The 14,599-nt window shown below is 42.8% G+C and overlaps 1 protein-coding gene across 1 annotated transcript; it reads left to right on the plus strand.

Moving 5' to 3' along the window:
* Window positions 1–312: 312 nt before the first annotated feature.
* LOC115643718 (olfactory receptor 52E2-like) lies at window positions 313–1,251 on the plus strand. Its single transcript, XM_030547718.1, has one exon. It carries the CDS (start codon window positions 313–315, stop codon window positions 1,249–1,251), a length of 939 nt encoding a protein of 312 aa, XP_030403578.1.
* The last annotated feature ends 13,348 nt before the right edge of the window (window positions 1,252–14,599 follow it).

Raw genomic sequence — 14,599 nt, forward strand, 5'->3', positions numbered from 1 at the left:
TTTCTGCTTGCTCTATGAAAAGGGGTTCACAGAGCTGTGTACCATGACACCCAGGTCCTTGTCCTGAGTTCATATAGTTAAATCAGAACCTCGCTCTTTCAGTTCCCTTAGAAGACTTCTCTGGACTTGACCCTGAGCTAAATAATATGGTGCCACCTGTAAATGTTGGCACTGCACTGATCACTTCCAGTTCTAGATTGTTAACTATACAATATTTATCATACTATTTTCTATAACCGCTCTTCGCTATGCTTCTCTCCCTTCATAGGCACCTGGAGCATTTCTGAGCCCAATCGATGCATTGACCACCTCATGGCAGCTTTCAACATCACCTCTTCCCACCCTTCAACATTCATCCTAATAGGCATCCCAGGCCTGGAAGTTGCCCACGTCTGGATTTCCATCCCTTTCTCTACATTCTACATTATCAGCCTGTTGGGAAATTTCACAGTTCTGTTTGTTGTATACAAAGAGCAGACTCTCCGCAATCCAATGTACCTGCCGCTCTGCATGCTCGCACTCACAGACATTGCCACACCTACCTTCATTATGCCAAAGATATTGTGTATATTTTGGTTCAATTTGAAAGGCATTACTGTGGGGGGCTGCCTCACTCAGATGTTCTTCCTTCATGCTGTTTCTCTTATGCACTCTGCCGTGCTAGTGACAATGGCCTTTGATCGTTATGTTGCCATTTGCAAGCCTCTGAGATACACTATCATCCTCACTAACACAAAAATAGCTAAGCTAGGGCTAGTAGGTTTGATAAGAGCTGTTCTCTTCATTATGCCCCTGCCTCTGCTCCTGAGCCGGCAGCTATTCTGTGCCAATCGCATTATCCCCCACACGCAATGTGAGCACATGGCTGTGGTGAAGATGTCGTGTGGGGATATTACAGTGAACAGGACATACGGCTTGGTGCTATTCTTCGTAGTCATCACGTCAGACTTGACGCTCATTGCCCTGTCCTATGGTCTGATAATCAAGGCTGTTCTCAGACTTTCCTCCAAGAAAGCCCACCAAAAAGCCCTCAACACCTGCACAGTCCACATCTGTGTGATGCTAACGTATTATACTCCTGGCCTCTTTTCCAACCTGACAAGCCGGCTTGGTCAGGGCTTCGCTCCCTACATTCACATCATCTTGGCTGACCTGTATCTCCTTATCCCTCCCCTGCTCAACCCTATCATTTATGGAGTCAGAACCAAAGAGCTTCGTGACAAAGTGGGCAAATACATCTCCAGAAAGTGATCACAGGAGGTCACTGATTGAAACCTGTGTGACAAGAAGGAGAAAGTATATCCCCTCTTTAATCAAGGGTGCTTTTCCGAGTTTGGTTGAGCTCAGTGTTGTGGGAAAATTTACCTGATTTTTCTATGTCCAATACTTCAGGAATAAACCAAAGACTAACAGTAACAAACTAATTCAATACAAAATGTGGACATTGACTTGCACCATGGAATGCAATTAGAAATAATTAATATGATAATATTACTGTTTTCTCAGCATGTAAATTTGGGAATAATTTGGGGCTATATTTAATGCCTCCATTGTCATTTTTTTTGCATGAAACATCTGCAGCACTCAATCAGGATTCAAGTATCTGTACTGGTGTTTGATTTGGAATTTGATTGTCACTTTAGAGGTGTGTTGCTAATGTGGATAAACTCCTGATAGGGCTTGTAGGTTTTCCGTTTTTTTTTAAGTATAAAATCTGTACTAGGTATCTAATGAAAGCTTTCATTTGTTATTTTATGTGTAGGCCAACGTGTGAATAAAAAAAGTTTCAGGAAATAGATTGGGCTACCTTTATGTTAGTTTTTAAGTGATTTGGAGCTATTAATGCAATTCTCAGGACCTCAAGCTGGGCCAGAGGCAGTGCAACAGTGCTGAGGCGAGTCATGGATCTGGAGCTGGATCCGACCAGAGCCAGGAGATGGGGCAGCACAAACCATCTGTGACAATGGGGAGCCAAGGCTGAGATACAGTGGGGTGTTGCAGGGACATAGCCAGGACAGTGGATGCCAGCCATGCCACAAGTAACAATCAGCTAAGTGTGATGCACAACCGTGGAGAGTAAGGTGCAATCGCCATGCAGGAAACATCACCTGATCAAAGACACTTGAAGATCAGACTCAGTGGGGGGACATGGATCCAATGGGAGGGTAGATGCTGGGAAGAAGGGTTTTGCCACTAGGCTGTGGGTTCTCTTGTCCCTCTGTAGCAGTTGGTTGCCACTCCCAGTATCTTGTGAGTATTCTTCCACTGTAACTAAACAACAAGGAAACGAAGAGGCAAAAGGCATCTTTTAAAAAACGGAAAGTTAAATTCAATTGAGGAAAATAGAAAAGAGCATGAACTCTGGCAAACAAAGTGTAAAAATAGAGTTAGGAAAGCCAAAAAAGAATTTGAAGAACAGCTGGCCAAAGAGTCCAAAAGTAACAGCAAGTATTGTTTCAAGTATATCCGAAGCAGGAAACCTGCTAAACAGCAAGTGAAGCCACTGCATGATTGAGATGGTAAAGGAGCACTTAAAGACAATGACTTCATGGGCAGAGAAACTAAATTAATTCTGTGCATCAGTCTTCATGGCTGAGGATAAGAGGGAGATTCCCAAATCTGAGCCATTCTTTTTAGGTGAAAAGCTCAGGAACTGTCTCAGATTAGGGGTCATTAGAAGAGATTTTGGAGCAAATGCATAAATTAAAAAGTAATACAGTGCCAAGACCAGTTAGTGAGCTAGGAAGGATACTATTCAACATATTCATAAATGATCAAGACAAAGGGGAAACTGTGAGATGGCAAAGTTTGGAGATGATACAAAACTACTCAAGATAGTTAAGTCCAAAGCAAACTGCAAAGATTTACAAAGGGATCCCATAAAATTGAGTGACAGGGCAATAAAGTGGCAGATGAAATTCAGTGTTGAGAAATGCAAAGTAATGCACATTTGAAAACATAACCTCAACTCTACATATAACATGATAGGGTCTAAATATGGTGTTAAAACTCAAGAAAGAGATTTTGGAGTCACTGTAGATAGTTCTGTGAAAACATCCACTCAATGTGCAGCAGCAGTCATAAAAGTGAATAGTATGTTGTGAATCATTAAGAAAGGGATAAATAATGAACAGAAAATATCATATTTACTCTATGTAAACCCATCGTATGCCCATGCCTTGAATATTGCGTGCAGATCCAGTCATTCATGTCCAAATAGATATATTGGAATTGGAAAAGGTTCAGAAAAGGGCAATAAATGATTTGGGGTGTGGAACAGCTGCCATATAAGGAGAGATTGATAAGATTGGGACTTTTCACTTTGGAAAAGAGACGACTAAAGGGAAATATGACAGAGGTCTATAAAATCATGCTAGTGTGAAGAAAGTAAATAAGGAAGTGTTATTTATGCCCTCTCATAGCACAAGAACTAGGGGGGTCACCAAATGAGATTAATGAGCAGCAGTTTAAAACAAACAAAAGGAAGTATTTCTTCCCACAATGCACAGTCAACCTGTGGAAAACCCATCTCCATTTCTTTCAATCTCTATGCCCATTTGAGGAGGTCTATACTCCCCCTCAGGCTTTCTGTTTGTAACAGTTTCTGTTTCCACCACTTGTACTTAACTTAACTGACACTGCTGGGGCAAGGCCTTGGCAATCCTGTGGGACAAGTGTGCACGTCTGTATTGCATCAAAAAGGAGGGAAACTTTTATTTTACACCTATCTCTGATTTAATCCCATATCCTGCAACCTCCTTGTCTTCTGGAAGTCTCTGGGGTTCCTGCTGTTAGTGTGAGGACAATGTGTGAGTGTGACTTACAGGTTTCAGGCCCTTAAACTGGGAGGTAACTGTAGTGAGGATAGGCTCTGCCCTTTCCATCCTCCCCCACTCCCAATGCTCTAGTGGCCTATAAATAGGCTTGGAGAATTCAGTTTTTATAATTGATGGGTAATATCGAGGGTTTATCTTTTAGCTTTTTTGTATTTGTATAATTTTTAATGTTCACAGTTGTGGGAAGTATTGGGGGAGGGCAGATTATTTTCTTTAATGACAGTAGAATTTGAGATTCAAAGAGTTCAAGCTTTCAAGCTGTTAAAATACAAACATGTGACAAATGTCTTGCAACTTAGTGGTTTTTCAGATGCTTTTGATATTTCAGGAAACTTGGAAGGAAATAAAATATCACCAGTATCTAGATGTCATTTGTGCTAAACAGGAAACGAAAAGCTGAGGTAATGATTACAATCAAGAAAGATGCAGATACAATGAAAAAAACTATTTGTAGACTGTGAATGGCAACCCATGCAGTGGTAACGAGATGGTGACTGTAGAGACATCAGAGCAGAAATGCATAGGTGAGCGCTATTCAATATTCAATAAACATTGTGTGCCTCTCCCCCACCACCAAGCTAGCACTGTGGTTCTGGGGCCTGGAGCGGGGTGCACATGGGCAGACGTGGAGCACTGAGGGTTATGTGAGCAGGGAGGGACCTTCCTTGGCGCAGAGTGTGTTTGGGGGGCCAGGGGTGTCAGATTCAATTTGTCCTGCCAAACCACAGAACTGCAGTGTCGGTGTCACAACCTTTACTCAGTTGTATTTCCAGTGGTGGTTGTTGTGAATATTAATAATGTAAATTCGCCAGTAAATACTTGATCTTTGCTCATCAGTTGATTCAATTCCCCATTGGCTGCCCTGATTCCAACAGCACACTGGTGTCCAGTGTCTTCTCCATGGTCCCCCATCATCCCTGGCTCGCAAACCTCCAAGCCTCCTCGCACTCCCCACAGCTCTTCCTCTGCAGGGGTGAGGTGCCTCCCATCACACCTGCTCCCTTGGCTGGGGGGTAATCGGTGACTGTGTCTCATGGGTGAGAAATCTCACGAGTGGTAAATGCCAAGGCAGGCACCTGGGCAGCTTCTCTGTGACACACATACACTCTGCAGGGTTGCTCAAGAACTGCTACACAGGAACAACTTGGAAGCTGCAAGGCTTACACATTATATAACAAGAGCAGCAACTCTGGGAAATATGGGATCTAGAGAAGTTACAGCTGCCATGTGCAGGAATCCCTGGTAGCAGACTGAAGGAGCGCGCCACTGGGACAGAGGCGGTAAAGAACAGATGCTCTGGTACCATTTGCCAGCCAGCTCTGTCACTCAATAATGGCAAAGATTGTACACTTATTCCTCAATGCAAAAATTTGATGGCTCAAGTCATTATTTTTTTTCACCTAAAACATTCATCCATGCAGTGCCTCACAGGACCCTCAGACTTGTGAAACACACACGTAGTGTAATGCTTCAAAGGCACCATAGTCGCATGAGAATTTCTCCCTTTCAGCCTAAATTCAAAATGGTCACGAATAGAAAAAAAAAATGCCTCCAGCTGACTCCTGGAGATATGTCTGGAGATTTCAGGGCCAGAAGGGACCGTTGTGATTCTTTTGTCTGTATAACACAGGCTTGTAGAACATACCCGCAAAGTTATTCCTAAGGCAGATCTTTTATGGAAACATCCAACCTTGATTTGAACTTTCTCAATAATGAAGAATCCTCCAAGACCCTTGGTAAATTGTTCCAATGATTAATTACTCTCACTATTTAAAAACGTATACTTTATTTCGAGTCAGAATTTCTTTAACTTCAGCTTCCAGACATTGGATCATGTTACACCTCTGTATGTTAGGCTGAAAGGACTGTTAAATATTTGTTCCCCATGCAGGTACTTACAGACTGTTATCAAGTCACCATTTGACAATCTTTGTTACACTAAATAGATTGAGATCTTTGAGTCTATCACTGTAAGGCAGGTTTGTTAATCTCTTACGCATTCTTCTGATTCTTCCCTGAATTCTCGTCAGTGTATCAACATCCGTCTTTAAACCTGGACACCAGAACTGGATACAGGATTCCAGCAGCAGTTGCACCAGTGCCAAATACAGAGGTAAAATAACTGTGTTGCCTCTCCTTGAGATTCTCCTGGTTAGCATCCCAGGATCTCATTGGCTGTTTAGGCCTCAGGGTTGCATTGGGAGCTCACGTTTAGATTATTATCCCTTCAGAATCACTATGCTTCCCACAATAGTCCCCCATCAAGTAAGGATCACCTACACTCTTTGTTCCTAGTTGTATAGCTGGTCATAGTAGAACATGTATTTTTTTACTTTGACCAGTTACAAAACAGTTCAGATTTCTCTGAATCAGTGACCATCATTATTTACGATTCCCCATTTTTTTCTGTCATCAGCAAACTTCATCGATATTCAGGCATGAGAAGGGTTAGCAGCTGAATGTCTCTTCTCAATTAACCACTTGTAACTTATGTCTCAGACCAAGCTGGGTGCCTGCAAGAAATTGTCTCACCAAAAGACACAGGAAAAGTAACAGAGGTGCAGGCCTGTAGCCCTAAAAACAAAAACCCTTGTAACCCTCATGTGCCTTCCTCTGAGCACAAAGTCATAGCCCAGAACAATAACTGATTCCCTCTAGTTCTGCAGTATCCTGTGACAGGGGTACCCAGTACTACCCAGAAGAGTTTAGAGGATGGAGAAGAAACATTGACTCAGTGACCTCATGGCATTGTATTTTCTGAGGATTCTCCATCCCACTCCTCCTGTCTGTGCTTGCACTTTGAGTAGGGTTTCACAGCACTGTGTACCATGATGCCCAATTCTCTGTCCTGAGTTCTTAGTTTAATTACAACTTTTTAATATGTCTGAGGAGTAAATGTTGCATGTCACTGCTCACTCCACCTTCTGGATTTTAAATAACTATAAGATATTACTGTACCCTATTTGTTACAAAGTGTGTAATCCCCCTTGTCAAGGTTTTTTCTCCGCTTTGAACTTTAGAGTAAAAATGTGGGGGACCTGCATGGACCCTTCTAAGCTGAATTCCTAGCTTAGATTTGGTAACACTGCCACCAGCCAGAAGTCTGTGTCTGGCACACTTCTGTTCCCTCAAAACCTTCCCTGGGGTGCCCAAGACCCAAACCCCTTGGGTCTTAACAAGGACAATTTAACCATCCCCTCCTTTTCCCCCCAGATTCTCCCCTCCTTGGGTTGCCTTGGGAAGCTTCACAGATCCAAACTCCTTGGATCTTAAAACAAAGAGGAATTAACCCTCTCCCTTCCTTTTCCCCCCACCAGTCCCTGGTGAGTTTAGACTCAAGCCTTGGATTCTAAACAAGGAAAAAATCAATCAGATCTTAAAAGAAAGCTTTTAATTAAAGAAAGAAAAGGTAAAAATTATCTCTCTAAATCAGGATGGAAAATGCTTTACAGGATACTCAGATTCATATAGACTAGAGGGACTCCCCGCCCCCTAGCCTGAGATTCAAAGTTACAGCAAACAGAGGTAAAAATCCTTCCAGCAAAAGACACATTTACCAGTTGAGAAAACAACATAAGACTAATCCACCTTGCCTGGCTATACTTACAATTTTGAAACATGAAAGACTGATTCAGAAAGATTGGGAACACTGGGGTGTACGTTATGGTCCCTCTTAGCACCAAGACGCGAACAATGAACAAAACAAACAGTTCCGTCCACCAAGATTTGAAAGTATCTTGTCCCCCCATTGGTTTCTTTGGTCAGGTGTCAGCCGGATTCACTGAGCTTCTTAACCCTTTACAGGTAAAAGAGACATAACCCTAACCATCTGTTTATGACACCCCTCTCTGTGTTTCTCTCCCTTCATAGGCACCTTGAGCATTTCTGATTCCTATGAACCATCGACCATGTCATGGCAGCTTTCAATCTCTCCCCCTTTGACCCTTCAACATTCTTCCTAACAGGCATCCCTGGCCTGGAAGCTGCCCATGTCCTGATTTCCATTCTTTTCTCTATGTTCTACATTATCAGCCTATTGGGAAATTTCATGGTTCTGTTTGTTGTAGGCAAAGATCAGACCCTGCACAAGCCGATGTATCTGCTGCTCTGCATGCTGGCGCTTACAGACGTCGACATGTCGACCTCCGTTGTGCCAAAGACACTGTGTATATTTTGGTTTCAATTTGACCAGAATTACTGTGGGTGGCTGCCTACCCAGATGTTCTTCTACAACGGTTTTTGCTATACAGTCAGCCCTCCTCGTGACAATGGCCTTCGATCGCTACGTTGCCATATGTAACCCTCTGAGATACACCACCATCCTCACCAACACATGGATAGCTCAGCTAGGTTTAGTGGGTTTGGTAAGAGCTGTTCTCATTGTTCTGCCCCTGCCTCTGCTCCTGAGCAGGCAGCCATTCTGTGCCAACCACAATATCCCAAACAGGTACTGCAATCACATACCTGTTGCAACGATTTCTTGTGGGGACACCACAGTAAACAGGATGTATGTCTTAATGGTAGTGCTTGTATGAACTGGGTTAGACCTGACACTCATTGCACTGTCCTATGTCTTGATAATCAGGGCCCTCTTCAGAATATCCTCAAAGAAAACCCACCAGAAAGCCCTCAACACCTGCACAGCCCACATTTTTGTGATGTTGATATTTTATCTTCCCTTTGTCTTCTCCTCTCTGACACATTGTTATGGTCAGGGCATTGCTCCCCACATTCACATCCTGTTGGCCAACCTCTATTTGTTGCCCCCCCATGCTCACCCTATCATTTATGGGGCCAACACCAAAGAACTTCATGACAAAGTGGGAAAATACAGCTGCAGAAGGTGATTGCCTGGGGCCACTGACTTTAAACATGTATGAGAAAAGGGGGGAAAGACTACGTCCCAGTTAATCAAGGGTACTCTGTCCCAGCTTGGCTCAGCTTAGCATTGTGGAAGTTGAAAGTATGAGAAGCTCCTTAAGTCTAACATCTTATCACTCCATCACCAAGCACAGCTCTCTCTGCTGCTCACTTTCCTCTCTCGGACCATCACCTGTTCTCTTGGAGTCACCATTGCTTTGACTTCTAGACTATCAGAAGATATTGCAACTTTCTGAAACAAGGTGGCATTTGATTAGAGCCTGTGTGAACAGGGTTCTTAATGAGTTTGATGAATTGAAGCTTTGTTTTCTGATAGCCAAAGACAAAGAACACAAGTACAATGGTAAACTTTTAAATCATATGTACAGTGATCTGGTGAACAAAATGTACCTGATATTTCTACATCCAATCCATCAGAAAGCCGGGAGGATAAACCAAATGTTTCTAATGGAAGTGCTCATACAAGAAGACTGCTGCAGGAATTGAGGACATTCTACTAGAGATTATGCTGAAAGTGTGAAATTGTGTTTTTGAGAACTGGAATGTATACTCTGGATTTGAGGGTGTTTACCCCACATTGAGATGAAGCCAATTGCAACGAGGGTATGCACTCAACCACTATGAGTTAACATAGTAGAACACCACATAGTTTAGGGTTAATTGGAAAGCAGGCAGGCTTTTAGATGCAAGGTTAAAATCTTGCTGGCAGTTTCTGCTCCTCAGAATGGGGGGAGTGGACAGACAAGTAAATAAATGAGAATTGAAGAATACAAATATAAAAACCTTGAGATGTTAGATGCCTGTGATGTTAGAAGTTTATTGTAAGTTAGGAATAGTGATGGTCCAGTGGGGTCACTATGGGTTTTGTAAAAGTTATAAAAGATTAGCTAATACAGTGCACTTTGGAGCAGTCCTTTGAAGCCATCTGAGAGACCTTTTCCCTCACACCCTTTTGCCCCAGCAGCTGAGCAACTGGCCATTGCAAATCTGCTATTAATTACTCAGTACAGTTCCAGACTGTTCTAAACCAATTGCTTATGTCTGTGTGTGCTTCAGTCTAATCAGCTACACTGTTAGACAAGACAAAATTGCTGTGTTCCCATTGATTGATTCCTGACACTGCCCGGAGTGAAATCCTTAAGTTGCCCCTGCTGGGGTTTTTTCAAAAATCTGTTCAGGGGACTGCTGTATTAAACTATAACATTGCCTGAGAGTCCAATATCTTAACACTTGGCACAATTGATTTTGGATTCACTTTCAGCTGAAACTTTAAAACTACACAAACCATTCCCATTGTCCAAGATGTGAATAGTAGGTGTCAGCATTCATTTTGCGAAACAGATGATATAGAGATCACTACCAAATGTTCAAGCGACTGAGTCACTGGAAATACTAAGTCTTTGACATCCTAGATTGGCTGCTATCTTATTCCTCTCATTGTATGGTGGTGAAGAATTTTGCCTATGGCTCACTGGCCTCATACTCAGAATAGCCAAGTAGAGCAGTTTTGGGTTGAAGGTCTCGAACTCATGGATGCGGCTGTGGCCAAAGACTTTAGTGAAACTTGGCTTCTTTGTGCTTTCATTGCTATTGCTAGTGTTTAGCAAAACTGCAGGTGAAAGAATGTTTTCTCACAGGAACCTAATTAAAAAAATAGCCTACAAACGAGATGCAAGAGGAACTTTTTGAAAACATTCCTCATGTTAGGGCATACAGGCAGCAACACAAAATCTGATGTGAAGAGTTTACATCAATGCGGATATGATTGCATGGCATGAAGAGCAGCAGACGCATTGTCCTTCTGATAAAAAACAGACAAGAAGAAATGTTATCTTTTAACAAACTCATTCAACACAAATATAGTGACTTTCTACCATCACTGAATTCAATTAGAAATAAATAATATTAAATGTCATTGATGTTTTTACACTACATAAGTTTTGGGCTCATTTGGGGCTATTTTAACACTATTATTCACCAACTTTTATTTTTGAAACACCCGCCAACCATCAACTAAGATACAGCCAAGTACTGGGGTTTGACTTTGAATGTCAGTGTTATCTCATAGATTTGTTGCTAATGTGGACAAACACTGCTGGGACTGTAGCTTTAAATATATTTATGAAAGCTTTTGCTTGTTTTTTTGATGTATAGATGAATGTCTGAATTAAAAAACAAACAAACTTTGTTTCAAGACATAGATTGGGCTACCCTTCGGTTACTTTTTACTTATTTGAAGACTATAAATGCAGTAGAATTCTGGCAAACCCTCAAGCTGACCTGGATGCAGAGCAGCAGCAGCCAGAAACACAAGGGCCAGAGAGAAGGAGCCCAGAAGGAGAGCTGGGCTGAAAGCACAGTGGGGAGCTGTAACAGACCAGAACTGGGCGCTGAGACTGCAGAGACTTGCTGCTTTAGCGGGGAGCCAGGGATGAGCTACAGAGGGGAGCTGTGGGACCAGACACAGGATAGTGGATGCTGGCCGTGCCACAAGTGACATGGCAACTGAGCACAATGAGAAGTGGGAGGAGAGCAAGGTGGGGCCATGGGCAGGAAGACATCACCAGACAATATGGCCTTGAAGGCTGGACTGGGAAGTGTGGATATGAGAAGGAGTCAATAACACTTCCTTGTTTACTTTCTCTATACCACTCATTACTGTTTTGGTGGAATCATAGGATCCTGGGGTGGAACAGACGTCATAAAGTCAATCTAATCTCACCCAACCCGCTGCTCAAAGCAGGACCCATCCCCAGACAAGTTTTGGCCTTGAATCTCTGAACAGCCCCCTCAAGGATTGAATTCACGACCCTGGGTTGAGCAGGCCAATACTCGAACCACTGAGCTATCCCTCACCCTCTGTGACAGCCCCCCTTAGTCGCCTCTTTTCCAAGATGAAAAGTCCCAGTTTTATTAATCTCATACAGAAGCTGTTCCATACCCCTAATCATTTTTGTTGCCCTTTTCTGAACCTTTTCCAATTCTAATATATCTTTTTTGAGATGGGGCGACCACATCCGCACACAGTATTCAAGATGTGGGTGTACCATGGATTTATATAGAGGAAATATGCTATTTTCTGTCTTATTATCTATCCCTTTCTTGATGATTCCCAATATTGTGTTCACTTTTTTGGCTGCTGCTGCACAGTGATTTCAGAGAACTATCGACAATGACTCCAAGATCTCTTTCTTGAGTGTTAACAGCTAATTTAGACCCCAGCATTGTATATGTATAGCAAGGATTATGTTTTCCAATGTGCATTACTTTGCATTTATCAAGATTAATTTTATCTGCCATTTTTGTGCCCAGTTACCCAGTTTTGTGAGATCCTTTGTAGCTCTTTGCAGTCTGCCTGGGACTTAACTATCTTGAGTACTTTTGTATCATCTGCAAATTTGCATCCTCACTGTTTTAGCCCTTTTTACACGTAGTTTATGAATATTTTAAATAGGACAGGGCCCAGTATAGACCCCGGTAGACACCAGTATTTACCTCTCCATTCTGAAAACTGACCATTTATTCCTACCTTTTGTTTCCTATCTCTTAACCAGTTACCAATGCATGAGAGAACCTTCTCTCCTTTCCCATGACTGCTTATTTTGCTTAAGAACTTAATTGCCAGGGTCACTTCTGGAGCCCTTTTTAAAAATTAGCATCACATTAGCTGTCCTCCAGTCATTTGGTACAGAAGTTGATTTACAGATGACTGTTAGTAGTTCTGCAATTTCACATTTGAGTTCTTCAGAACTCTTGGGTGAATCCCATCTGGTCCTGGAGACTTATACTGTTTAGTTTATCAATTTGTTCTAAAATCTCCTCTACTGACACCTCAGTTTGGGACAGTTCCTCAGATCTGTCACCAAAAAGAAAGGCTCAGGATGGGAATCTCCCTCACATCCTCAACAGTGAAGGACCGATGCAAAGAATTCATTTAGTTTCTCTGCAATGGCCTTATCGTCTCTGAGTGCTCCTTTAGCATCTTGATCATCCAGAGACCTCACTGGTTATTAGCAGGCTTTCTGCTTCTGATGTATTTTAAAAAAATGCTATTACTCTTGGAGTCTTTGGCTAGCTGTTCTTCAGATTCTTTTTTGGTCTTTCTAATTATATTTTTACACTTCTTTGCCAGAGATTATACTCTTTTCTCTTTTCTCATTAGGATTTATCTTCCACTTTTTAAAGGATGCCCTTTTCCCTCTTATTGCTTCTTTTACTTTGTGTTTAACCTCAGCAGCTCTTTCTTGGTTCTATGACTATTTTTTTTTAAAATTGGGGTATACATTTAAGTTGAGCCTCTATTATCAGGACTGGCTCTAGGCACTGGCAAACCAAGCACATGCTTGGGGCGGCACAATTTCAGGGGCGGCATTCCGTTTTTGGGTTTTTTTTCCCTTCGGCAGTTGTGCTCTTGGAGGTGTTTTGCTTTTTTTTGTGCTTTTGGGAGTTTTTGCTTACTTGGGGCAGCAAAAAAACCTAGAGTCAGTCCTGTCTATGATGGTGTCTTTCAAAAGTTTCCACAGAGGTTGCAGTGATTTTACTTTTGGGACTGTACCTTTTTAATTTCTGTTTCACTAACCTTCTCATTTCTGTGTAGTTCTCCTTTCTGAAACGAAATGCTAGAGTTTTGGGCTGCTGTGGAGTTTTCTCCACCACAGGGATGTTAAATTTAATTATATTATGGTCAATATTGCCAAGTGGTCCAGCTATATTCACCTCTTGAAGCTGATCCTGTGCTCCACTTAAGACTAAATCAAGAATTGCCTCTCCTCTTATGGGAAGCAGGAATTTAAGATGTCAAGAAACTTTATCTCAGTATCCCTTCCCTGTACTGTTTTGTTATAGGGTTAGAGCAGTAGATCTGAGAGTTTATATTTGACCTCTAGAACATATTTCATAAATGAAAGCTTGGTCAAGGAATTGACTAGACAATTTATCAGCAACCAGCATGAGTCACTCCTTCCTTTCCGATTTCCGTATTTAGACACAATGGAGACAGCCACAGAAGTAATTCGCCTGAGAAAAAATGCTTTTAAAATTAACAAGCCTACAGCATTAAATAAATTAATGAAAAATATTAGTTCTGTTTGTCTCATTCTGCTCTGAAGGAAGATTCTGGAAATGGTAAAGGCTGTTTCAAAACTGTTACAATCCAGAGACACAGACCTATTCAAAGCAGCAGTATGACTTCCGAAAGCCACCGAACTTTTGGCTACATTTCAAAATGAGTACTTAGTGTAATGTAACTAATGTAAAGTAACACACCCATCTTTGCATGTGTATAAATGTCTGCCCATTAAGTTTCCATTTCATGTGTTTGACGAAGTGGGTTCCAGCCCGTGAAAGCTTATGCGCAAATAAATTTGTTAGTCTTCAAGGTGCCTGTAGTGGGCTGGCGTGGCTCCCCTCTTCCCCAGACAGGGTCTAGCCCCGCCGGAGGCCAGAGTGGGCGCAGCTACGAAGCTCTGAGCCTGCTCCTCAAAGGGTCATGTGGCGACCCGGAACTACAAAAGCCGGGCCTCAGAGCTCAGTCAGGCTCCAGCAGCCAGAGGGAACAGACGTCCCTCCAGGAGCTCAAAACCGGGAGACTCCGGTGACCCAGGGGAGCCACCCAGGGTGGCCAGAGCTTCAACACGCTCGCTACCAGGAGGAGCTGCCAGAGCTTCCCCGCCCTCGCTACCAGGAGGAGCTGCTGGAGCTTCCCTGCACTCGCTACCAGGAGGAGCTGCTGGAGCTTCCCTGCACTCGCTACCAGGAGGAGCTGCTGGAGCTTCCCCGCACTCGCTACCCAGAGGAGCTGCCAGAGCTTCCCGCCCTCGCTACCAGGAGGAGCTGCTGGAGCTTCCCCACGCCTGATGCTACCTGGAGGAGCCGCCGGTGCT

This window comes from Gopherus evgoodei, unplaced genomic scaffold (assembly GCF_007399415.2).
Source record: "Gopherus evgoodei ecotype Sinaloan lineage unplaced genomic scaffold, rGopEvg1_v1.p scaffold_68_arrow_ctg1, whole genome shotgun sequence".
In the NCBI taxonomy this organism is placed as follows: domain Eukaryota; kingdom Metazoa; phylum Chordata; order Testudines; family Testudinidae; genus Gopherus; species Gopherus evgoodei.